Source organism: Thrips palmi, unplaced genomic scaffold (assembly GCF_012932325.1).
Source record: "Thrips palmi isolate BJ-2018 unplaced genomic scaffold, TpBJ-2018v1 HiC_scaffold_8, whole genome shotgun sequence".
Taxonomy (NCBI): domain Eukaryota; kingdom Metazoa; phylum Arthropoda; class Insecta; order Thysanoptera; family Thripidae; genus Thrips; species Thrips palmi.
The window spans coordinates 7,169,436-7,192,989 of NW_023144635.1; the positions used below are offsets into that span (position 1 = coordinate 7,169,436).

General features: G+C 64.2%; 1 protein-coding gene and 1 long non-coding RNA gene across 2 annotated transcripts in view; both read right to left on the reverse strand.

Annotated features, from left to right (window-relative positions):
* On the reverse strand, positions 1-4,721 carry LOC117653314. The gene is made up of 2 exons (XR_004588212.1): positions 4,640-4,721; positions 1-1,459 (listed from the first exon to the last, which is right to left on the reverse strand). It is a non-coding gene; the product is annotated as an uncharacterized LOC117653314 (long non-coding RNA).
* Positions 4,722-4,814: 93 nt separating this feature from the next.
* LOC117653309 (homeobox protein araucan-like) overlaps positions 4,815-23,554 on the reverse strand; it is a 40,523-nt gene continuing 21,783 nt past the window's right edge. Inside the window, exons 4-6 of the mRNA XM_034398913.1 lie at positions 13,102-13,487; positions 5,502-6,486; positions 4,815-4,957 (exon numbers count right to left, since the gene is read on the reverse strand). Coding sequence (XP_034254804.1) covers positions 4,918-4,957; positions 5,502-6,486; positions 13,102-13,487 — 1,411 coding nt within the window. The 3' untranslated portion in view covers positions 4,815-4,917. The remainder of the gene's footprint in view (positions 4,958-5,501; positions 6,487-13,101; positions 13,488-23,554) is intronic.

Sequence of the window (23,554 nt, forward strand, 5' to 3'; positions counted from 1 at the left end):
TTTCATTTGATTTAAATATATTTCAATTTAATTTGAATTTTAATAAAGTGGACGATCATAAAGACAATAATAGGACAATAATTAAGTCTATATTCACACATAAACCTATTATTTACACAGGAATCTCATTCAATGTACACGTAGAAACAGCACTGTTACGGCATAGGTTCGTCTTTGCAACTTAACATCTTTGTCTTTGATTGCCTTGATATTCGAATAACAAAAACAATGGCGGCATGAACTGCAGTTACCGTTCAAACGATTAGAACACGAAACAAGAGGGTTACAATAGAAGTTCACTTGCTTCGGGAAGATTTGCACTGGTAGCGAGGAAACCTTATTTTATTGGCACAGTCTGACTTTCAACCAATTTCAAACAAAACAAATTTAATGTGATTTGTACCACCGTCAAAACGTTAAAACAATTATCTTTCAAGTGTTCTGGTGTCCTGCATTAAGCTTTTTATTGGTTTTGCTGAAGGAACACACAACAACAACATCAAAAATTTATCCACTGAAGTAGAATTAGGACAAAAGTCATGTGGCCTAAAACAGTAAATCTTAGCTTTAATTTTGACATCGCTACATAGAGCTAAACACAGGTGTGCGTTTCACAACAAAAAAAGTCAACAAATCATAAATGTGGCAACGTAACACAAGCAATTTCTGCCTGGTTAGAGTGCATAGGGCACGTCCTGAGGTCACGGACAATGGTAAACTGCCCTTTAAAATATCTAAATATTACAACGAAAGATACAATTTATTCTTTTGTTTTATCACAGATATAAATAAATGCGGCACCTTTATACACAACAATGTACACACTTTTACAATAGTATACATCATAAGCGTCCAGAAGTTAAGATCCGTATAATGCAGTTTTAAATGTCTATCAAAACTGCAACCTGCATTTTCACCGAACACCAAACTACGCTACCATCGCCGAGTGTGGCGTGTAATGGTTATTTGCACTCAGGAAGATAAGAGTCTCAAGGCCAAGGAATCGAATGAATTTTAAGCATTCCATCTCACGAAACGGGGGCCTTTGCGACAACCTTCGGAAACTCAGTGAGACTTTACAAAACAAATCAACAAAAATGCAACAATTAACGAATGACTAAAGGAACACGTTCACATAAGAGAGGATGATTATTATTCATTGTAAGTGAGATAGGACACAATATGCCAGACGTAGCTCCGACACTGCTAGTAAGTATCAAAATATATCACATCAGTCTTCTACACTGATCTATAACATCCCCTCTTGGCCGTCAGGTCCGCAGAGAGTGGGGCCCCGCTGGGGGCGTCCTCTTCCTTGGGGCAGCTTGGTGGGTGTGTACGCACGTTCACAAAAAAATGTCCGAACTTATTGCACAAACAGCTAAAAAGTCGTCCTCCTCCACAGGCAGGGCTGCGTCCGCGCGTCGCGTGCGCGTCTCCGAGGCGGCCCCCGACCAGTCTGCAACACAAACCAAACAGGCGATTGAGCAAAAATTAAACTCTCCGAGAACAATACGAGCCAAGTACGTCCCCGCCGCGCCGGGCTGTGCCGGGCTGTGCCGGGCCGGCCGGTCGTGGGGACGCAAAACGAGCAAGAGGCCAGGCCGGCAGGCCCCGTGTGCAGCCCGAGTGCATTATTGTATCCCTGCGAGGAGGAGGGAGGGGGGGGGGGCATTTCCCGACTGCACGGACCAAGACGGCCTGCTGCTGCACTCGGTGTGAAATTCGATTATCCACTCCAGGCAATTGCCAAGTGCACGGCTGCAAGTGAATGCAGTGCATTGCAGTGCATTGCAGTGCAGTGGGGCCCCGGACTGCCAGGCCCCGCGCGGGGCAATCGCAGCCAGACGATCACTTGTGGTCCAGGCATTAATCGCAATCGCAATCGCCTGTGCGGCGGGCAACCCGGCGGACGCGGTAGCGCACGGTGTGGCCTAGCCGTCGCCGTGATGCCGCGCTGACAGGGCCAGCACACACACACACACACGCTCTCTCACACACTCACGCACTCTGGAGGAACGGGTCCAAAAGACAAGCTGGAGGTTACTCGCTCATTCACCGATTGAAATCTCGCACCATTTGTCAGTGTCGCGCGAGCGGGGAGGAAAAGGAACGAAGAGGGAAAGACAGAAGGAGAGGGAGAGAGGAAAGAGGAGGATGATAAGGGAAGGGGCACCCACCGTCCGAGGACGAGGGGACGCGGGGACCGACCAGCAGTCCGGGCAGAAACAATGTAAATAAAGCGAATTAAAAATATATAAACATCGGTGCGGCACTGCGGCCCGCGCCCGAAGGAGTGCGAGCGAGACGGCGAGACAGCGGGCCAGACGATAAAACGGGGAGACAAAGAAAGGAATAAAAACAAATGAAAGGCCAAGATAAAAGTGGTGTTAAAAGAGAGGGTCGGCCGGACACCACGGGCCGCGAGCCGGGCAGCCGGGCAGGCCAGGATGGGACGTTAGGTTGCCTCGTTAGAAGCCAACCGGCCGGGCAGGCGGGCAGCGCGGGCAGCGGGGGCAGCGCGGGGCCCCGCCGGCCAGCGGAAGTGGTTCTTTACGTTGGTCACCGAGCGGGGCAGAGGGGCACATCCACGGCACAGCCGCAGCCCGGGCACCGCGCCGCGCACTGCTCACGCCCCGCAGAGGGCAAGCCACACCTGTTGCCGCCCACACGGCCCGCCCGTTTCGGACCGCCCTTTTTTAGCGCTGCTTATTTCGCCCAAAGTAAACAGTCATAACCCCGCGGCCATTGCTGTTAATAACCCCCTTCTCGTCGGGCGGCAGGGCGGCGTGGCGGTGCGGCGAAAGGCGGCTGGTGATTGTGAATGAAGTGAGCGCGTTTCCGAAGCCCTTTTTTGCGCCGCGTAATGTGCCATTTTATGGCGGGGTGCGGGCGGCAGGGCCGGCAGGGTGGCGCGGTGCGGTTCTCGACGGGAATGCGGCGGCCGGACAGTCTGCGGTCGGGACGTAGTCGGGAAGGGGCCAGCCGAGCCAAAGGCAGGCCGAAGGTATGCACCGAGGCCGCCCGCTCGGCCCTTGCGCCTTGGCCTGGCTCATGCGTTATTTGGCCAGTCCGGTGCCTTACGGCCCCCGGCCTGCCCCTGGCCTGCCCCCGGCGCGCCCCGCTCGGCCCCCCGGGGGCGTTGTCGCGCACACCGACACGATTTATGCGCGGAAAAGGCCAAGTTTCCCGGCGCGCTCTTCGGCCCGTTCTTCGCGTCCGCCCGACCGGTGCACGGCGCGTACACTAGTGGATCGGCGAGACAGCGATACTTGCACGCGACGCGAAGGGCCTCGCGGCCGAGGCAGGTCGAGGCGACCGAGGCCGGGGCCGTGGTGGAGGGGGCACAAAATGAATGGAGGAATGAATGGGGTATCGGGACGGCGACGGTCCGACGTGAATCTCGGACGCAAATCAGGTTTCGTTGGCCGGCCGGTCGGAGCCTTTCGTCCTTTTGTTCTTGAGCTGGGGCCCCCCGCCCCGCCCCGCCCCGCCTCGCCCTGACCCGGGCCGGGTGGACGACGGGACGGGCCCGAGCGGATGCTGTGCTGATAACATCTTCACTGCTTCACTTTCAGGTGACCACTCTGAACGACACTCGGGGCAGGGCCGCACGGCTGGCCGGCCGGGACTCTACCGGGACTCTCGCTCCGCTTTTCGGACTCGGTGCGCGGGGCGGAAAGCGCGCAGTGCGACGCGCACCGCAGTGCCACCAGCCCTAATTGGCAGCGCGACGGCCTTGTCGAGGTGCTGGCGGAGCAAAACACTGAGCGCACAATGCGCGCGCGTCGCCGCCTCCTCCGAGCACCCCACTGCCGCGCCGCCGCGCCGCCCCGCCGACGCACGCGCGCAGAGTGGCCCTTATTTATGGCAAAAATGAAAGCGGGATCAAGAGCGAGCATGATGCATGGCACCCCTTTCCCGCTCGGCCTGCCAGGCCTGCGAGGTCAGCCCAGTCAGGGTCCGGAGTGGCGCCGAAACGGAGGCCACGCCGCCAGCCGCGCCGCCAGGCATATCCCACAAATTCACACCCACCAGACGGCCTCCTTGTGCTCCCCGCCAAAAGCACGGCCGGAAAAAGAATAAATAAAGGGAAAATGGGGAATTGGCGTGCCGGCAGTGCTAACACGCGAGCCGGGGATTGAACCGCGCTTTTGGAGGCCGTTGGATGCACGTTTATTGGCGATGCCTATCGGAGCAAAATGGGTCCCGGCTGCCTGCTGGCTGCCTGCTCCGCCTGACTGGCTGCTGCCTGCCTGCTGGCGGGCCGGCGCGGCCCTCCCCGCGATTCCGGCGATTTGGCGCTCGACTGCTTCGTGCACCGCGCACCGCGCTCGGCGGCCAGGCACCGCGGTACTCTGTTCCAGCCAGCCGGCCAGGTGGCACAATCCTCGCCGTCGTGTCGTCGCGCCAAATCTCCGATTGCTCCTAATTAATTTGACGCTAATTTGGCCTCGCCTGCAGCCGGGGTGTTAGGTGCGTCCGACTATACCCACGGAGGCCAGGCGCGGACGGAGCGCCACACATCGCGCCGATCTCGCACTGTCCAGTGTCGTCCCTCGGCTTTTGGGGGTGTGTAGTCGGATGCACCTAACAAGGGTGAACCTGCGGCAACCATGGACCTCGGCGTCATACTCACCAGCAAGACGGTCGAGCGCCGCTGTGCCGGGCCGGCGCCGTCCTGGCGTTGTCCAGGTGGTCGGCGCTGTCGGCGGAGACGGCGTCGCGCGGGGCGCGGTGCGGCTGCGGCCTGCGGCGTGGACGCCCGCGGGGCGCCTCCGAGGCGGCTAGGGGGCTCCTCCTCCAGGCCCTGCGGCCTGTCCACGGCCCGCCCTACGGCCCGCCCCGGAGGCTCACAGCCAGGATGCATGGCGGGGCAGTACTGGGACTGGCCAGCACTGCGGCGCTGCCACGCCGCTAGACGGGCGACACGAAGCCGCCGCCCATTGTTGGGGAACTGGAACAATATCAATGCAACAATTAGATGTTATCCTTTCAAATGCAGCGAGCCTCAGCCTCTCGGAACAGGGAATGAATGAATGGATGAACCGGCGAATGAACGAATGAATGAATGGGGTTCGTAGTGCCGGGCGTATTGTGACGGGGTACACTGCGGTCAACTCGGGGGCATTCCTCCGCCGTGTTCTACTAATAAATTTATTTGTATCGCGGAGAAATCTCCGGGGGGCCACCACGCCCCGCCCCGCCGCGCGTCGCACCTGCGGGACCCGTGGGGACTCGGGGACCGACTTGGACGTGGCCCGCGGCCCGCTCGCCGGACGAAATGAGCCTAATAAACGAGGCGAGTGGTCCCGGCGGGCACCCCGGGCACGTGCGCCCCGTCTCTCTCGCACTCACGGCCCGCTCCGGGCCCTCCGAGCGGGTGCGAGCGAGACAGCGCGACAAAGGCCGTGTGACAAAACGGGACGAAATCAACGGGAACGCCCATTAATTAGCGCCGAACGAGTCGGGAAAGAAGTTAGGAATAAAAGTGGACTCACCTTTTGTAGAAGGGCTTGAACGCGGTGCTCTCGTTGGGACTAGGCGTGGCTCCGGCGCTGCCATTCATCATGAGGTGCTGCTGCTGCTGCTGCATGTGCTGCTGCTGGGGGTGCTGCAGGTACGGCGACACCGTGCCCTCGTCCCCCGAGTGCATCGGCGACCTCTCCTTCACGGGGGACATCTCCTGCATCTGCGGGGGTTGTTGCTGCTGCTGCATCTGCTGCATGTGCTGGTGCTGCTGCTGCTGCATTTGGTGGGGGTGTTGTTGCTGCTGCTGCGGGTGCTGTAACCTGCTGTAGTTGTTGGGGCTCGTCGTCTGCATGTAGTGCTGCTGCTGCTGGTAGGGAGCGCCCTGGGGGCCCTGCTGGCCTTGCTGGCCCTGCAGGTTGGGGTTCTGGTTGCCCTGGAAGCAGTTGAGGCTGCCGGCGACGCTGGGCAGCTTCATGTTGGGCGGCGTCTGCGGCGGGGTGTCCGTCTGCACGTCGGGAAAGCCTTGTCCCGCGCACGCACCGCCGCCGAGCGCGCCGCCGCCGGGGTGGCCACCACTGTAGGAGCCGCCCCCGAAGAAGCCGCCGCCGCCGCCACCGCCGTACCGCGAGTAGGGCGCGGGGGCGGCCGCGGATGGCGACATGGAGGCGGTGGGCAGCGCGAACCCGTTCATGGCCATGCCCATACCGCCGCCGGGGTCGCCGCCGGGGCCGGCGCACGAGCTGGGCCAGGGCTGGCCACTGCCCGGCGGCGGCGGGGGCGGGGTCTTGCAGGCCGCCGTGTCCGCCAGCGACCAGATCTTGGGCTTGGTGGCGGGCAGAGGCACGCCCGGCTCGTCCTTGAGCATCAGCCCGTGCGGCATGCCCGGCATGCCCTGCAGCGGGTGGTGGTAGGCGTGCTGCATGTGGTACTTGCGCTCGTCCATGTCATCCAGGTCGTCGTCCTCCTCGTCCAGGTCCAGCTTGCTCTGCTCCGACTTGACCATGTGCAGGCCGTCTGCAACACACACAAACACACTTATTCGGCCGCACTACTCCACCCTGCCGCAACAAGGTCGTAAAAATCCGCCGCGGAATGCAAATTCCGAGTGGAGGGGAAAGGAAGTCCGGGGCGGCCCACTGTTAAACTAAGTCTCGGTTTCGGTTTCCTGCGCGGACCGCGGTCGTTGAGATTCCGCCCAGGGTGCCCTGCCCCGCCGCCCCGCCGGCCAGCCAGCCCCTCGCCTCGCGTTTATTGCTTTTCCCTCCCCAGCAGCGCTGCAGCCTCGCTGGAGCGGAGTCTCGCTGGAGCCCCAGCCGCCGGCACGCTCCCGTCACGGGGCGGGGTGGGTCTTGGCGACCCGCCTGGTCGGAAATGCGGTGGCGAGGCACGGCGAGGCACGGCGAGGCACGGCGAGGCACACTTCCAAGGGGTTGTTCGGACAGCGCCCCGATGGGGCGGTTCCGATCGACTTCCTCCCACTCAGCGCCCCACCCCGCCGAAAGCCCGCCAAAGCGGTCGCTAAATTTTACAATGGTCATTCTTTTTCGAGTGCGGAGAATGGCCTGTTCCGGAACGGACCCTCCCTCCCGGCGTCCCGGCCAGGGGGTGAAACATTCTCAAAATCGCGGCGGCGCGCGGGGCGGTCGGGCTCGGCGGGCACGTCGCGGACGCTGATGGAACGGGGGAAGGAAGGAAGGAAGCCGGATCCCGGCGGCGAGGGAGCACGGCGACGACGAAGGAGCGGGGAAGGAGTAAGCGAGCCAAGGGAGAAAAGATTGAGAGCAGATCTGGCGCGGAGAACGGAAAACGCGCCGAGAAGAAGAGGCGAGGGGTGAATATGCTACAACGTGTTGAAGCAGTGATGTATCATGGAGGGAGCGGCGCGGCCCCATTCACGTCCCGCGCGGCGGAGCGGCGGTGGAGCGGGGCAGCGCCAAAAGGCGCCAGTTTGCTTTTATTTTCATTCAATTCAATGGGGAGTTGTGTTGTTGGCTTTTCCCGCGGTGGCTTTCCCCCCCGCGTTCCGCGTTTCCCGAGGAAATGATTTGTCCGCCATTGTGTCGCTGCTCCAGTCGACACGCCGAGCAATGCCGAGCAATGCGTATAGCAGCAGCCCGCGGCGCCGCGCCGAGCAAGGTGTGCGGTGGCGTCCGCGCCAGAGCACCGCGCCGAAGTAATGAAGACCCGAGACCTCTCCTCTCCGCCGACCCGGTAATCCCGTCGACTTTTACACCAATAGCGAGGCGGGGGCGAGGCGGCCGAGGCGGAGGCTGGGGTGCACCTAATGATTAAACGAGCTCCGAGTCCCACCCCCACCCCGCCTGGCGCTGCCTGGCGCTAAATAGCTGCTGTTTGGTAAGAGCAGCTTAAGTAACGGCGGGGCGGCCAAGGCCAGAGGGTGCAGCCTGAGTGATTTCATTACGGCTGTAATAGAGAGGGAGCGGGCCTGCGGGCCGTCTCGCCGTCTCTCTCGCACCCCTGCGGTTCGGCCTCTCGGCCCGCGAGTGCGAGGGAGACAGAAGCACCGTTGGAAATCACGATCAATAACCAGGGTGTCAACCCCACCGCACCACACCTTCGCCGGTATTCGAACCCGCGACGCTCGATCAACGGGCACCTTCCGGCGGATTCGCGTGCTTATCGCAGTGTGTCTCCGAGGCGAGGGGCCCCGCGGGGGCTGGAGGCACGGCCACGGCGATAAGAAGAATTATCATGGAGGCGATACGAGAAAGGGTTGCCGTGCCGTCCCTCGGCGGCCCCAGGGCCCCAGGGGGCGCGTGGTCGGCCCGCCCACGGGACCGCCTCCTCTCCCAGGGCCCTCGGGCGCCCTCGGGGCCTGCAGGGCTCCTTGGGGTCCTCCGGGGCACGGCGAGGCTCCCGCTGGGGGTCGCCGCCTTCCCGGGGTCGGAGGCCGCTTATTTCAATAAGCGCCCGTTTATCTCGTATCAGAACACTAACCCCCTCCCCTCCCCTCCGCCGCCGAGCTTTCCCTGCCGCGAGTAAACACGACTGCAGATCCGTATCGCTGTTTCATTCCGTTTCCGATGAATTATGACTGCACGCTTTTAGGGCCGGAATCGCTTTTACGGGCGGCGTATCGTGACGCGGCGACGCGGCGACGCGGCCTGGCGCGAGGCTAGAGCGCCAGCGCGCCAGCGGCCCCCGAGGGGGAGGGGGCGCCCCGGCCCGCCGAAGTGACGTTCAATTAGAGGATGTTTGGACACGGGCGGGATCTTTTCCTCTCCGGGCTGCGGGCTGCGGCCAGTCCGGGCAGCTCGACGTTGCACAACTTTGTCTCGAGTTTCCGCCGCGCCGACACTGCCAAGGGCTCGCCGAGGGCTGCCGGCCGATCGGACTCGGTCCAGCCGGCCAGCGCGAATGCGAAAAGAGGGGAGAGAAAGGCAAACAAATAAATCTCGTCTATCCGGCGCGCGGATCACGGCGGCGGCCTCACGATTACTGCCAACACTTGTTGATGAGAATGAGAGGCGAGGGCGTTCTTCTGTGCAGTGCAGTGCCGCGTGGGACCCCAGGCACCGCGAGGCACTGCCAGCGCGACTCCCCGGCGCGCATTCGACGCGCTCCGCTGCCGCGGGGAGGGCGCAGACCACGGCGCAGGCCTCCTCGGGGTGCGAGCGGCGCGGCAAGCGGTCCGCCGACGAGGAAAACCGCCGCCGCAAATTTAAACATTTTCATCGACGTGCAGGAAGCACCAGGTACCAAAACTGCAACGCCCGGTAGATGAAGTTCCCCGGCAACCTGGCGCCGACGCCGCGGCCTCCCCCGGCAAGCCGGGCCGCATTCCCACCCCTCCTCGCCAACGCGCAGCCACCTCGACGCCGGCCTCCACGGCCTCCCCCACAGGCAGGCACCCTCAACCTCAGCCCGGCCCCGCGGGCCTCTCTCACGAATCATCACCTCCTCCTCCCACGCCCACGGGGCCCACACCCTCCGAGCCTCCCTCCCTCGAGGGCCGGCTGGCGCACTGCCGCGCGCCCGGCTGCAGCGGATCGCTAAAGACGCACGCCGAGATCGTGGCGTGATAGCGGGCCGCCGGAGAGGGCCGCGAGGCCGCGACTTGGCAGCGGCTAAATGGATCTCGCCAGCGGATTACGGAGGGTGCACTTAGCTTCCGCGGAGCGCAGCGCGGCGCGGCGCGACCGCCTGCCGCCGCTCCCACACGCCGAGTGCGTGGAGGCAGCGCGTCGAGCCCCTGCGAACCGGCGGTAGGCAACCCGGTGCACTCCGTCGTCGCGCGGGCCGAGCCACGAGCCCCTGCGAACTCACGATAGGCAATCCGCTGGGCTCCGCACCGCGGCGGGCGGCCTACGCTACGGGCCGGCAGGCGCTATGCGATCGACGGCCGGCCGGTGATACACCAGCACGTGACGGATCGTCCTTACTTAGCGGCACCGTGTTGCGCGCCTGCGAGACCCTCCCCAGGATGTTAGCTCGCCGAGTGGCGACGGCGGCCTCGACGGCGGCGGCGCGCTCCCTTCCGCCCTTTTTCGCCAGATTGCCCTCCTTTCTGTCGGGCGACGGGCTGCTTTGAGAGGTAATTAAGAGTGAAGGGGTTGCCGTCGGGCCGGGGCGGGGCGGGGCAGGCGGGCGCGTCGTTGACGGCGGCCTCCAGTCACTTTCCTGACGGCGCGCGGCGCCAGGGCAGCACGCCACGCCGTAAGTTTGAACCGCGGTGTCGAGGTGGACGCCCTGCGGCCCGTGGGCCGAGGTCCGTGCCGAGGTCCGTGGGCCGCGCAGCGTGGCGCTAGCGGCCGACCCATCGCCCACACCTGCGGCAGGGCCCGGCCGGCACGCCGCCACGGCATCTAATGGAGCAATTCCTGTCAGCCTCCCGCTAGAGCGGCCGTTCGAATTAATAAGGGCCCCGTTTCGAACGCCACGCCACTGGGTGCGTGTGTGTCTGTGAGTGTGTGTGTGTGTCCGGGCGGCGCGTATTTCAATGAGAGGAATCCCACGTGGCTAGTGAGTCATCTCGGCATGGAAGGGAATGGAATAGAATGGGAAGGTCCACGCGAGAAGAGGGACGGTCGGCCTAGACGACGGCCTCGGTGTGCTGGACGGCGCTAATCACGGCAGAGGCCGTGCCCGCCAAGGCCGTTTATACTCGGCACCGCCGTCCGGCATTCCCGGACGCGGGATGCGCGGCGTGCGGCGTCACGGCCTGCTCGGCCTGCTCCCGATAAATACGTCATTTCCCAGTGCCCCGGCCGGTGCCCTGTAGGGACAATGTTTAATTATGTGCAGCCCCCTTGCCTTGCCTTGCCTTGCCGGCCCACGCCGTGCCTAGAAGCCGCGCGCCGGCAGAGCCCTTCCCTTCCCTTCCCTCGCCGGCCAGCTGCTGAAACATTCAGGCCGGGCACAAGTGCACGGTGCACGGCGCTCGGCACGGCGCGCGCCTGACTCACCTCCGCACGTGTTTGTGCTCGAGCCCCATTTATTAGTCCCGGCCGGGCAGAGGGCAGCGAGGGGCAGCGAGGGGCCGCGCGTGGCGGCCGGCCCGCGGGGGGGCTGCGGCTGCCTGGCTGCCAGCCTCGGCTGGGCGGCCGGAGGCGGGGCGGGGGCCCGGAGGGGGGCGCCAGAGCAGACATCATGTCCCTCGTGTTCGTGTCAATCTGTTGACCCCGCCTGTCAGATAGCTTATGGCACGGTGAATCCGAGCGGGCGCTCCGCCCCGCCCCACGCCGAGCAATCCCTCATTCCTCTCCCACGAAACGTCCATTCAGTCAGACAGACTCACCCCCGCGGCGCGGCCGTGCGCGGCCCGCACTCGCCGTGACGGGCATATTTCGCCGGGCCGGCGCCGCTCCGGCCGCGCTTACACCACCTTCCCACGCAACCCAGTCACCACAAAAAAATACAAATAAATCTACGGGGCGCCGCCGAACCAGTATCCGAACACTGCCGGTATACGTCCGCGCCGGATCGCACGGACCGGCCGGCCGGCCGACCGGGGGACGCGAGCGCAAACAGTACGTCCATTCGTCTTGCGGGAATCCGTCATCCCCCGCGGCCCGCCGAGCCAGCGAGGGAAAAACGACGAGTATCCTCCACGCATCGGCCGGACGACAGGTGGATGCGCGCGCCTCAGTGTGTGTGTTTGTGTGTGTGTGTGTGTGTGTGTGTGTGTGTGTGTGTGTGTGTGTGTGTGTGTGTGTGTGTGTGTGTGTGTTGCAGGAATAATCTGGCGCGCGTCGAATTTTCAGAACATTAAGTGTCCGGAACCAGTGGGTTATTTATGTTCGCGTCCAGACCGACATGACAAATGCCCCCTGAGCATCGCCATCCACCTCACTCTCCAGCTCACTCCACGCACCCCGCTGACACGCCGCGCCACGCCCGGCCGGCCAGCCCGGTCAGGCCCGCGGGTTCAACCCCCACCTGTGGTCGACGGACGTCTTTTTTTCTTTTTCTAATGTTTTGTTTTTTCTTTCTTTCCTCTAGAGACGCTGGCCGGACTCTAGTTTGGGCGTGACCGACCGAGGAGCTGCCCGACGCACGGCAGCGCCGCCACACTGCCACCGCCCCCTCCCGCCGCCGCATAAGGCATCGCCAGCCAGTGTGGTGGATTCCGAATAGCGCGGCCGTGTCCAGCTGGAGAAAACGAACGGCGCGGAGCGAAGCCAGCAGCAGAGGCAGCCCAAGGGGCAGCCAGCAGCCAGTCCGGAGCTACCCGCTGGGCCGGCGAGGAGCTGTGGGGACCTAGCGGCCGGCCCGGCCCGGCCGGGGCCAGCCACGCTGCCACGCAGGCCGGGCGTTGTAATGATATGTGATGGTCCACAAGTCCACGAGGCACTGTCACTCGCCTAATATATACGTACGAACATTACGTATGCACACACACACCACGGCGCGCCACGCGCTCGAAATATCTTAATATTTCACGAGCCGGCCGGGGCAGGGCAGGCCAGCAGGTGACTTACGGCCCAGGCGCGTGTAAAAGTCCACGCGTGTGTGAGAGAGAGCGCGGGTGTGTGAGTGAGCACGCGCGCGCGTCTTCTGGCCGCGCCCAGTCAACGCTGCGTATCGCGCGGCGCCCCGATAGGGAAGTCCCACCGCTCCGACTCTCTCGCACCTGGGCGGGACGCCCCGCGAGAGCGAGAGAGAGGGGAATCAATGTGCTGGCCAAGGCGGCCGAATCCGCGCCGAACCGCCGAACGCGGCGGCATAGATTCCCGGGCGTGCGGCGCGCTGCCCGCCACGCACGCGAGGCTGGGCCTAATAGCCGCGTGCCGCGTGCGTCCCGTTGCGCGGCTGTATCGCGGCGTGGCGGCGCGCACGCGAGTGGCCACGCGACGCGATGCACCGCGAGGACGACGGCGTGCTCGGCGTGCTGCATCGACCGAGGGGCGTCACGCCGGTTCCGCGGCGTGTCAAACAAACACGACAAAGCGCTCGTAACAGGCTGAACGGCCCAGCGGCTCAAACGGGCCCAAACGGGCCGCGCGCCCGTGGCGGTTTCCAACTGTCGTCTCGCGTCTCTGTCCCACCCCAGCGGGGCCACGCGGGGCGGCCCGCGAGTGCGAGAGAGACGGCGGCAAAGCAGTGCGAAGCCCCACCCGGCGCAAACGGGATTGCCGCCGCGCCGCGTCTCGTCGGGCCACTGCTTACCTTTGTCGCGGTGGTCCCGGTGCTCGCGGAGGTCGCGGTGCTCCTTGTCCGCGTCGCGCTGGTGCAGCAGCATCTGCTCGTCCTTGTCGCGCTGGCTGCCCGTGCAGTTGTCGTCGCTGTCGCTCACGACGGCGTCCTCGTCGTCGTCCGTCTTGTTCTTCGGCTCCCACGTCATCTTGTTCTCCTTCTTGAGGCGCCGCCGCGCGTTGGCGAACCACGTCGACACCTGCGTCAGCGTCATCTTGGTGATGATGGCCAGCATGATCTTCTCGCCCTTGGTCGGGTACGGGTTCTTCTTGTGCTCGCTGAGCCACGCCTTGAGGGTGGCCGTCGACTCCCGGGTCGCGTTCTTCCGCCGGGCCGCCAGGTCGTAGCCCGCGCCGTACCTGCAACAACGACAAGAAGCTGGTCAGCAAGCTGGTCAGGCTGCAGCCCTCGCCCACGCAGCCCTCGCCGTGCGAGGCCAACGGGGATAAATCAATGAAGATTCGGCCATAAAAACGAGGGACAATAGCTGGAGCGGGCCGGGCGAGGGGCCCAGCCCAGGGGCCGGTCGACGGGCACCCTGCCCTGCCCCCCGCCACGCGGCATCCCGGCAGCCTCCAGCGCCGCGGACTGCCAGGCGGCCACGCACAAGACAAGCAACGACAAAATATTTCCTTCCCCAGTCTTTAAAACACGCGCCCGGCCGGCCAGCGGGCAGCGAGCGACGAACGAACCGAATAAAACGAAGGAGACGGGTGAAGCGCGGTCGCGCGCGATCGTATGGTATGGATGGCACGGACCAGAACAAAGATATAAAAAGGAGGCTGCACAACAAATATTTTTACTGTTTTCCCCCCTCATGGCGAGCGATGGATATATGAAAATAAAATAAACGCCCTGTAAAGCATGACACAAATATGAAATATGGCGTTGGTGTTTATTTATACAGAGTCGCCTGCGGAGTCAGCAGGCAGGCAGGCAGGCAGGCAGGCAGGCAGGCAGGCGACACCGGGCTACGGTCGGGGCTCCAGGGGACTGTTCCAGGTTCCAGGTGGCTCCAGCCCGACCGAGTAGGGACGGACGACCTGGAGTCCCGGAGAGCGGGATTTCGTCTTCCCTAACTACCCGGTGAACAGAAGAAACGAACGGGAGAAGGAAGAGAAAGGGGGAAAGATGTGCATTCATCATTCAAAACAAGCCGATGCAAATGCAGCACACACACACACACATGCGATGCTTGCACACTCACACACACTCGGCCCCGTACGCTTTTCATTCACTGGAACCGGACCCGGCGAGAGCGAGACAGAGATGACGGAACCGGACCGGCGGAGAGAGCGAGACAGAGATGACGGAACCGGACCCGGAGAGAGCGAGACAGAGATGTGCCACCCTCTCCTCCGCCACTCCGGACGCATCATTCAGCGGCCGCTCCAGGTTCATTCATGTTCATTGACTGGAGTCTCCAGGGATGGAAAAAGGGGGGGGGGGGGGGTTGCATCCATATCCGCAGCGTCCACGCGCCGCGCTCCGGACGCCTTATCGTCTACCGCACGCTGCCGCACGGCGCGCATGGCCTCTCGCCTCGCGATGCATACATTACGCACACCGTCTGCCGGACAACACACACACACACGCGGCCAAACATGCAGCCTGCCTTCGCAATTGACGGCGGGCAAAATGGCGAGCATCGATGGTACTCTGATCTTGTCAAAGACGCGCGCGCTCGCGCCGCCGCGCGGAAAAATGAGGCGACACGAGCGGTACACGTGTCTGAGGTTAATTAAAGCAATCACACACACACACACAGAGACTCGGCGTAACTCAGCGCGCTGTCGAACATTTGTCCCGGTGCAAGTGGCGCGGACGCGACGCCGCAATTTGTCGCCGCCACTCCGCTGCGCCGCTCTGCGCCGCCTCCTCCGGCCCAAATAATTGGCGGACACGCTCGCCGGCCTGTAGCCATTTGTCTGCATAGGCCTCGCCGGCCTCGCCCCGTCTCCCTCGCACTGCCGGGGCGCGCCGCGAGGGCGAGAGAGAGATACAGTGGAGGGGCAGCCAGCCGCAGCCATATCGGACCCTGCCAATCAGCGGCCCAGACGCTGCCTTCCTTTTTCCAGGCCGCGATGGCCGTTCGTGTGCTTCTAGGCACACACCGGCTGCACTTTTTATTTTTTGTGCCAGCCTGACTGGGCCAGCCTGGTCGCAGGCGCCGCGCCGCACCGCGCCGATTGATCGATCTCCATCACCATGTCGGCGGCGTGCATTAGTCTAGGTGCAAGACGCCGGGCCCCGCCAGGCCCCGCCCCTCCGCCAGAGCGGCGCAGAGCCGCCAACGCAAAGAATAAAAAAAATAAAATAAAAATGATTCGCTGCCGCGGTGGTGGCGGTAGTGGTGCCCAGCTGCCATCCATCTGCCGGACATTAGCCGAGCTGGGCGGGGCGGGGCGGGGCGGGGCGGTCGTCTAGTCCTTCTTCCGGCCGCGTCCGCAATTCCAGCGACAAGGAATGGGCGGTGAAGGGGGCGTCGCCGGGACACCCCTTCCCCCCCCTCCCCCCGAAACACAGGCGCACGCACACAGACGCACACGCACACACAGACAGATGGGCGGTCAAACCGCGTGAGCTACTTATCGAGGAATCGGCCTAATTTCTCGACACGTTCACGTTCGCCTCCCCACTGTGTGTGTGTGTGTGTGTGTGTGTGTGTGTGTGTGTGTGTGTGTGTGTGTGTGTGTGTGTGTGTGTGTGTGTGTGTGTGTGACAGAGAGAGAGAGAGAGCGTCAGTGCGACCGTGTGAGTGAGTGGGTGAGAGAGCGCGCGCCGCGCCCCGGGGTGGGATTAGGGTCCTGGAGGAATAAGCAAATACACCCCGAGCTGCCTGCAGCACTTCACGGCGTGGCGGGCGTATAGCGGGGCACATCGATTTATCGGGGGAGAGAGACAATCTCCCCGGAGGAGTAGGTCCGTTTCCGTTTTCGTCCGTTTTCCAGCGCAAAACAAACTGCCAACAAGCAACAAGCGGGCCGGCCGGGCCATAAAACGACGTGCTGACACGGCGCGGCCGCGCGGACACGTCGCTGACATGTCCATCGGCGCGCTGGTGCGCTTGGCGTGCTCGCGGGGCATTATGTCGGCGTGCACCTCACGTGACTGTCCGCGTGCGCGGTGCGCGCGGCCTCCGCGGCCACCGCGACTAGTAGTGGGTACTGCAGGACGGCCTCCGCGCTCGGACCAACGGGGGCCGGCCGACCGGCAACGTGAACGTGGGTGGTTCTTGAAGCACATCCCGGGCAGGGCCGCTGAAAGGCGGGACAGACGGGGCAGGCAGGCAGGCAGGCAGGCGGCACGGGGGCTGTCACCGTGAAGCGCTTTTTATAGACGGGCGACACGGCGCTCTGGATTACCCTTTGGCCAGTCCGCCACTCCGCCCCCGACAGGTATCATTAAAAGTAAAGAGCATCCGCTGCGCGCGGCCCGGACGCGCCGAGCCGCGCCGAGCCACGCCGTGCGACCGCGCGGCCATCAGATAGCGGCAAATTGTCATCTGTCGCGCCTAATTAGCGTGTGATACGACGTCCCCCCCAGTCCCTTTTTGCAGCGCCAGCGCGCCACTGTAGTGTGGACACTGCTTTTACGGCGCCGCCGTGCTGACCGCCGTGCCGCCACCGCCATGCCGTGGACGGTGGCGGCCAGCACACAGAGCAGCGAGGCCGTTAGTACGTCGCCAAGGCCGGCCTGCCGCCTGCACTGTCAGTCGGACCCGCGCCGCGTTCGGGGGCACCGCGAGCGCTTGGTCGTCCTGTCTCTCTCGCACGGGTGGGGCGCGCTGTGCGAGAGGGACAGAGACAGCGAGCGGACAAACAAACCGCGCGTTGTTTGGCCCGGCCCGCTATCATCGTCGTCATCATCGTCGAATGTCCTAGATTGTGCGGCACCGCGGGGCGGGGCAGGCAACGCAACGGATAGGCCGACTTTTCGCCGTGTTTCCCCCGGGCGGGGCGGGGCGGGGCGGCCCGGCCGAACCGATTTATGATGGCCCGAGCGACCGGCCGGCCGGCCAAGCCAGAGTCCCGGTAAAGGGTGGACCCCGCGCCGCACGCCACGGCATGGCACGCCACGCCACGGCACGCCACGGCGAGGTGTTGGTTCGTGACAATGAGCCCCTTTCCCCACCAGTAGTAGGCGATGGCGAGGCCCGATACGGGGGCCCCTTCTCGGCGACGCCTTAGTCCCCTACCAAACACCCTGCGCGCACCGGCACACACACACACCAACACACACGTCCTATAAAGACACACACGCGTTGCATGGCAAACGCGAGATATCGCCAGATATCCCGAGGAGACGCAAAAATTACCCGGTGGCGGCGAGCGCGGCGAGCGGTGCGCGGTGCGCGGGTTGCGAAAGGGTTAATTGCACACCAAGAGGCCGGGGCGAGGGACTCACCGTCAGCCGAGCGGGGAAAGGGCCACGCCACTCTAAAACCTGTCGCCTCCATCGCGACGCGACCTTCCTGACGGGCCTAACAAGAACACGGGCCGAAGGGACGAAAGCACTCATTCCGAGCTGCGTCTCTCTCTCTGACCCCTGCGGCGTCCTTCGGCACGCCCTTCGAGTGGAGGAGAGACAGCGACGAGAGCGACGTTGGGAAGTTCGGATGCAGCCCTCAGTCAGGCAGCCGAAGGGAGGGCGTGCGTTTGGCGCGCTGCCCGGCGGCCCGGCCCGGCTCCGCGGCTGCCAGGTTACACACATGACCCGCCATCATGGCGGTAGTGGCGGCGCGGCAGGCCCGGGTGCCAGAGCACGCCATGCTGCGCCATCCCGGCGCGCGCCATTCCGGGGCGTATTATCCGCACGTGTTGGCCTTAAAACGGCCCGTACGGCCTGTACGGCTGTAAGCCGCGCCGAATGCGCGCATCGCCGTCGACGCGGCTGCACGTGCTAGTGTAAGCATGTCCTTGTCGCGGGCGCGCGGCGCGCACGGCACTGCTAAACGAAAGCGGGGCCGCGAATCCAGAAAAAGGCTCCTTTCTTGTGTTTCTGGCATAATCTGGCGTGGCTGCCACTTGGCCCGCCGCGCCGCCGCGCTGCAACCCCTTCTCCTCCCTCCGCCCCGTCTCCGCGAACATGCGAAGCGTCGCTTTCTAAATAACGAGCCTCATGCACGCCCCCCCCCCTCTTCCCACCCCTCGGCCAACCCCAACCCGAACGCGAATATAAATCTCCTTGTTGTGGCCGTGCCGTGCCGCGCCGCGCCCCGCCGTGGGGCTGTAGGCCGGCTAGTGCTCGAAAAGGCCCGAAGCCCGAAGCGGTCGCGATGCTGCTGAATATGGAGTTCCCCGAGTTCCTCTACAGCCCCCTCGCCGGCACCTCGCCGATTGACGCATTCACGTGCAACGGGCGGCCCTTTCGTCGCCGTCTCCCTCGCACTCGCGGGGCGCTCCACCTCGGCGCGAGAGAGACAGAGCGACAAGTCCCAGGACGGCCCCAGGACGGCCCCAGGACGGCCCCAGGACGGCCCCAGGCTCGGCCGCACGCCGCAAAGCCCTTAATTTGCACGGCAAAACGGCCGCAGAGGGCGGCCCGTTTAAAAACACGGACCAAAAAGAGAAAGAGGCTCACTGACTGCGCAATAGAAAGTGTTACAAGTTGTGAATAAGCAGACGCCCCTCGTCCTACAGCGCACACACACACACACACACACGCAGAGCCGCCACCGCCACACACACGCAAAGCAGGCAGACAATGTGAGAGGGTGGTTGGGCACTGACTAAGCTCGTTGCCACCCCTTTTACCCTTCTGGGGAAGGGGGAGGGGGAAGGGGGGGCTCACAGAGGGGAGGCAGCACTGAATGCGGGCTGCCTGCTTTCAGGGGGAGCTCGCTAAAACTAAGTGGCGGGGGTGGGGGAGACTGGGGGCTGCGGGAGAGATTGTATTCGGCGACTGAGGCTGGTGGGCCCTGGTGGGCCGTGCTGGGCCCTGCTGGGGCCCGCAAAAGCTGCCCGGCGGCTGCCTGGCTGCCAGCCCGCCCGACCGCCGCCCCGCCACGCTGGCAGCCAGCAGCGCACTGCCAGCACACTGCGGGCCGCGCCATTGTTCTTCCGCTAATAATAACTCATACATCACGCGGCTGCCCGAAACACGATTAGGCAGCCCACAGCCACGCCGTTGTTTGTCTAGTAATTTATAAATCCCCCCCCCTTCCCCTTCGGTGACTGCATGCGCCTTCGACACTTGGCAAAAGCATCCGGCGTCGCTCTGTAAATCAGCTGGTCTCTCATTCACGCGTCGAGGCGGCCGGGGCCGCGAGGGCCGCCGTTCCCAACTTGCAGACTTACAGTGCACAGCGAGCTAGTCTGCCCGCCCCTACACAGGTAAGGCAAACACGAACACGCACACACACACACACACGCGCGCGTCTGAGAAAACAATTTGCCGGCCGCCAAATGCAAAAAGGCAGGCAGCAAGGAGCAGCTCGATGGAGATTAGCGCGGCTGTCTCGTGCAATTATTACGTGATAGCATCGCGTTCCCAAAGAGTCACTACACTGGCTAATTTGGCGGCGCGGGCCGAGCGGGCCGAGCAGCGCGGGCAGCGGACTAATGGCGCGGCGGCCGGCATCAACGTGGAGGTATCGTTTAATAGACACCCCGCCCCGCCCCGCCCCGCCTCGCAGCATGACCGTCATCAGTCATGCCGCTACACTGTTTACGCTGCCGCGCCGCCACGCCGCGGGCACAGCGCTCCCGACGGCGACACGCTTGTACTACATCTTGTAGCGCCGGGCCGCGACACGCGCAGAAACGCGCGGGTCGAAAAAGAAAATCGGGTCCACGCCACTGCAATGGACCTGCACTGCGAAGCACTGCACTGCACCGAGGCGAGGCGAGCGCCTGCGAGGTAGGCAGGCCTGTAACACGCGCGCGTCCGGCGGGACAGTGTACCTGCCGGGCTGGAGCGCTCGCTGCGGCCCGGCCCGGCCCCGTGTTTGTAGTGTGTGGCCACTTCGGCACGCCAGTAGTTAGACGATACGGATCGCAAACACGCCTCCCGCTGCAAGCTGCGGCCTGGCCTGGCGCGCCAGCACACCGCGAAGGCCCAGCCAGCAGCCAGCCAGCAGCCAGCCCGCAGCCCCCGCGCAGCAGCCGGCCCGGCTGAGGCATTACGCCTCGCCTTCCAGTCTTCCAGCCTTCCAGCGACACGTGTTGCGGCCAAATTTAATTTTCCCGCCATTTACATACGTAATGCGTACCTGGCGCACACTGGGGACAAGACGGCGAGATGGAATGATAACGTTGCGAATCCTCCCCCTCCCCCCCCCCTTCCCTTTTACCCGGCGAATGTCTGTGTACATTGCGAGTGTATGTGTGTGTGTGCGTGTGTGTTTTCGCAATTGAAATGGTGCTCCTCACACACACACACACACACACACGCCCACCCCACTAGTATTGGTGACGCGCGCCCCCCTCGCAAGTGTGCCACGCCGTGCCCCGGCCCCGTGCGTACTACCCCCTTGGTGGCCCCTCCCCCAAACTACCCCCTCCCCATCCCCCGCGCGGTGTAATCAATACCCCCGTACAAACACACTGTACTCCACAATACACGGCCCATTTTGTCCCTGCGCCCCGCCATCCATCCCCTGGAGCACTCCATCGCCCGGTCGCTCCGTCTCTCTCGCACCCGCACGGGCCTTACGGGGCGCGCCGCGAGTGCGACAGAGACAGAGCGATGTAGCGACTCTTTAACCCCCCCCCCCCGGGGGGGGGGGGCCCAAAACCCCAAAAAAAAACCCCCCCCCCCCCCCCCCCCCAACCCGGGGCGGCCCCCCCGGGGGGGGCCCCCCCCAAAAAAAAAAAAAAAACCCCCCGGGGCCCCCCGGGGGGGAAAAAAAAGGGGCAGGCGGGCAACCCCGGGGGGGGGCCCCAAAGGGGGGGGGGGGGGCCCCCCCCCCCCCCGGGGCCCCCCCCCCCCCAAGGAAAAAACCCCCCCCCCCCCCCCCCCCCCCCCCGCCCCGCCCCCCTTAAAAACCCCCCCCCCCCCCCCCCCGGGGGGCCCCCCCCCCCCCCCCCCCCCCGGGGGCCCCCCCCCCCCCCCCCCCCCCCCCCCAGGGGCCCCCCGGGGGCCCCCCCCGGGGGGGGGCCCCCCAAAAAAAGGGGGGGCCCCCCCCCCCAAGGCCCGGGCCCCCCCCCGGGCCCCCCCCCGGGGCCCCCGGGGCCCCCCCCCCCCCCCCCCCCCCCGGGGCCCCCCCCCAAAAAACCCCCCCACCCGGCCCCCCCCCCGGCCCCCCCCCCCCCCCCCCCCGGGCCCCCCCCCCGGGCCCCCCGGCCCCCCCCCCCCGCCCCCCCCCCCCCCCCCCCCCCCGCCCCCCCCCCGGGCCCCCCCCCTTCCCTTTTTCCCCCCCCGGGGGGGGGCCCCCCCCCCCCCCCCCCCCAAAAAAAACCCCCCCCTGGGGGCCGGGGGGGGGGCCCCTTTTGGCGGTTTTTAAACCCCCCAAAGGGGGGAAAAAATGGGACCCCCCAAAAAGGGGCCCCCGGGGGGGAACCGGGGGGGTTTAACCCCCGGGGTTCCCCCCTTTTTTTCCCTCCCCCCCGGGGTTTTTCCCCTCTTGGGCCCCCCGGGGCCCCCCAAAGGGGGGGCCCCGGGGGGCCCCCCCCCCCCCGGGGAAAACCCCCTTCCCCCCCCCTTTTTTTTCCCCCTTTTTTTTTCCCTTTTCCCCCCCCCCTTTTTTTTTTTTTTTTTCCCCCCCGGGGCCCCCCGGGGGCCCCCCCAAAAAAAAGGGGGGGGCCCCCCGGGGGGGGAGCGGCCCCCTTTTGCCCCCCTTTTCCAAAACCCCCCCCCCCCCCTTTTTTTCCCCCCCCCCCCCCCCCCCCCCGGGGGGGAGCTTTAGAGTCCCCTAAATGAGACACCAACCGACCGTGTGACCCCACCAATGGATTCCTCGTTCGGAGCTATCCATTGGTGGGGTCACACGGTCGGTTCGAGTCCCATTTAGCGACTCTGGAGCTCAAAACGCGTCTCGAATTTTGGCCACTCCACCGGTCTTCTGGCCCACTGTGCAGTGTGCCGCCTCTCTCGCACCCTCACGGGGCGCCCCACGAGAGCGAGCGAGACAGCGCGCTGTGCGGAACCACGCCGTGCCGAGGCGCAACTTGCCTCCTGACAAGAGCGCGTCACGCGTGCGTCACAAGACGTCCTCGTTTGTCACCTTCGCCTCCGTCGCTGTCTCTCTCGCACCGCGACTTGGACGGCCCGCGAGAGCGACAGAGACAGGCGTCGCCACCCGTAGGTAAAAGTAGTGGCGCCATCGCGCTGATGGAGGCAGAGCGCCAAAAACGGGTGCGCCTCTTTTGTCGATCTGTGACTGACACGCCCCGGGAGAGGGCGGGCTGCTGTCACACTGTGCACCGCCCTGCACCCTCGGGGGCGGGCAAGGCGGGCAGGCAGGCAGCCAGCCAGCGGAAGGGGTTGGAGCGACCCTGCCCTGACTTAGCGCAACCTGTCTCCGAGTTTCGCCTCGCGTTCGCCCCAGCGAGCTGTTCAGTTCAGCTGCTCTTGGCTGCGCGCTGTGCCGCGCTGTATGCGCCGCGCGCCCCCGGGGTGGCCCGGCCGCCACCCTCCGCCCGGGACACGCACCGCTCTCTCTCTCTCTCTCTCTCTCTCTCTCTCTCTCTCTCTCTCTCTCTCTCTCTCTCTCTCCTCTCTCTCTCTCTCTCTCTTCGCTCTCTCTCTCTCGCACCCCTATACGGCCCGCCCCACGAGAGCGGGAGAGACAGAGCGCACTGTGCGTCGCGATACACGCCCCGCCCAGGAGCGGCATCCGATATCCGCGAAGCGAACTCTCCTTTTTCACACCGTTTTCCCGCGCCTTCCCTCTCTCTCTCTCTCAGTCACTCACTCTGTCTCTATCTCTCTATCCCCCGCGGGGAATTTACGTTTATCAAAGTTGGCACATCTCGCCAGAAATACAAACAAGGGAGTGTGTACGCTTTTAATGCGGCCCTAAAGCACCCCGCATTTATGTACCTGAACGAAACGCGCATACAGTGAGAGCCCTTCTCGATGGCGACAAACACAAACACACACACACACACACGTACACACAACGCTCACGCAGCGCGTTTGAGTGTGTGTGTGTGTGTGCGCGCGCCGATTGCTGATCGCCAGATAAGGTTCGCATCAATTTTAAATCAGTCGACAATGTCGCGCAGCCCAACAAGCAGGATAGCCCCTGACCACGCGACCCGAGCACTTCGAGTGCGCTAGTGTGAGTGTGTGTCTGTCTGTCGGTGTAGCGTGCAGGTGTGTGTGTGTGTGCATGTGTCGTCACCGCGCGTTCCACTTTTTCACCCCCTTAGCCGTGCAGGGCTTTATTGATGAAGCCGAGAGGCAGACGTTGTCGTCGTCCGGTAGTCCGGTAGCAGCAGGCCCCGGCGGGGCTGGCGGGGCTGACGGGGCTGGCAGTCCT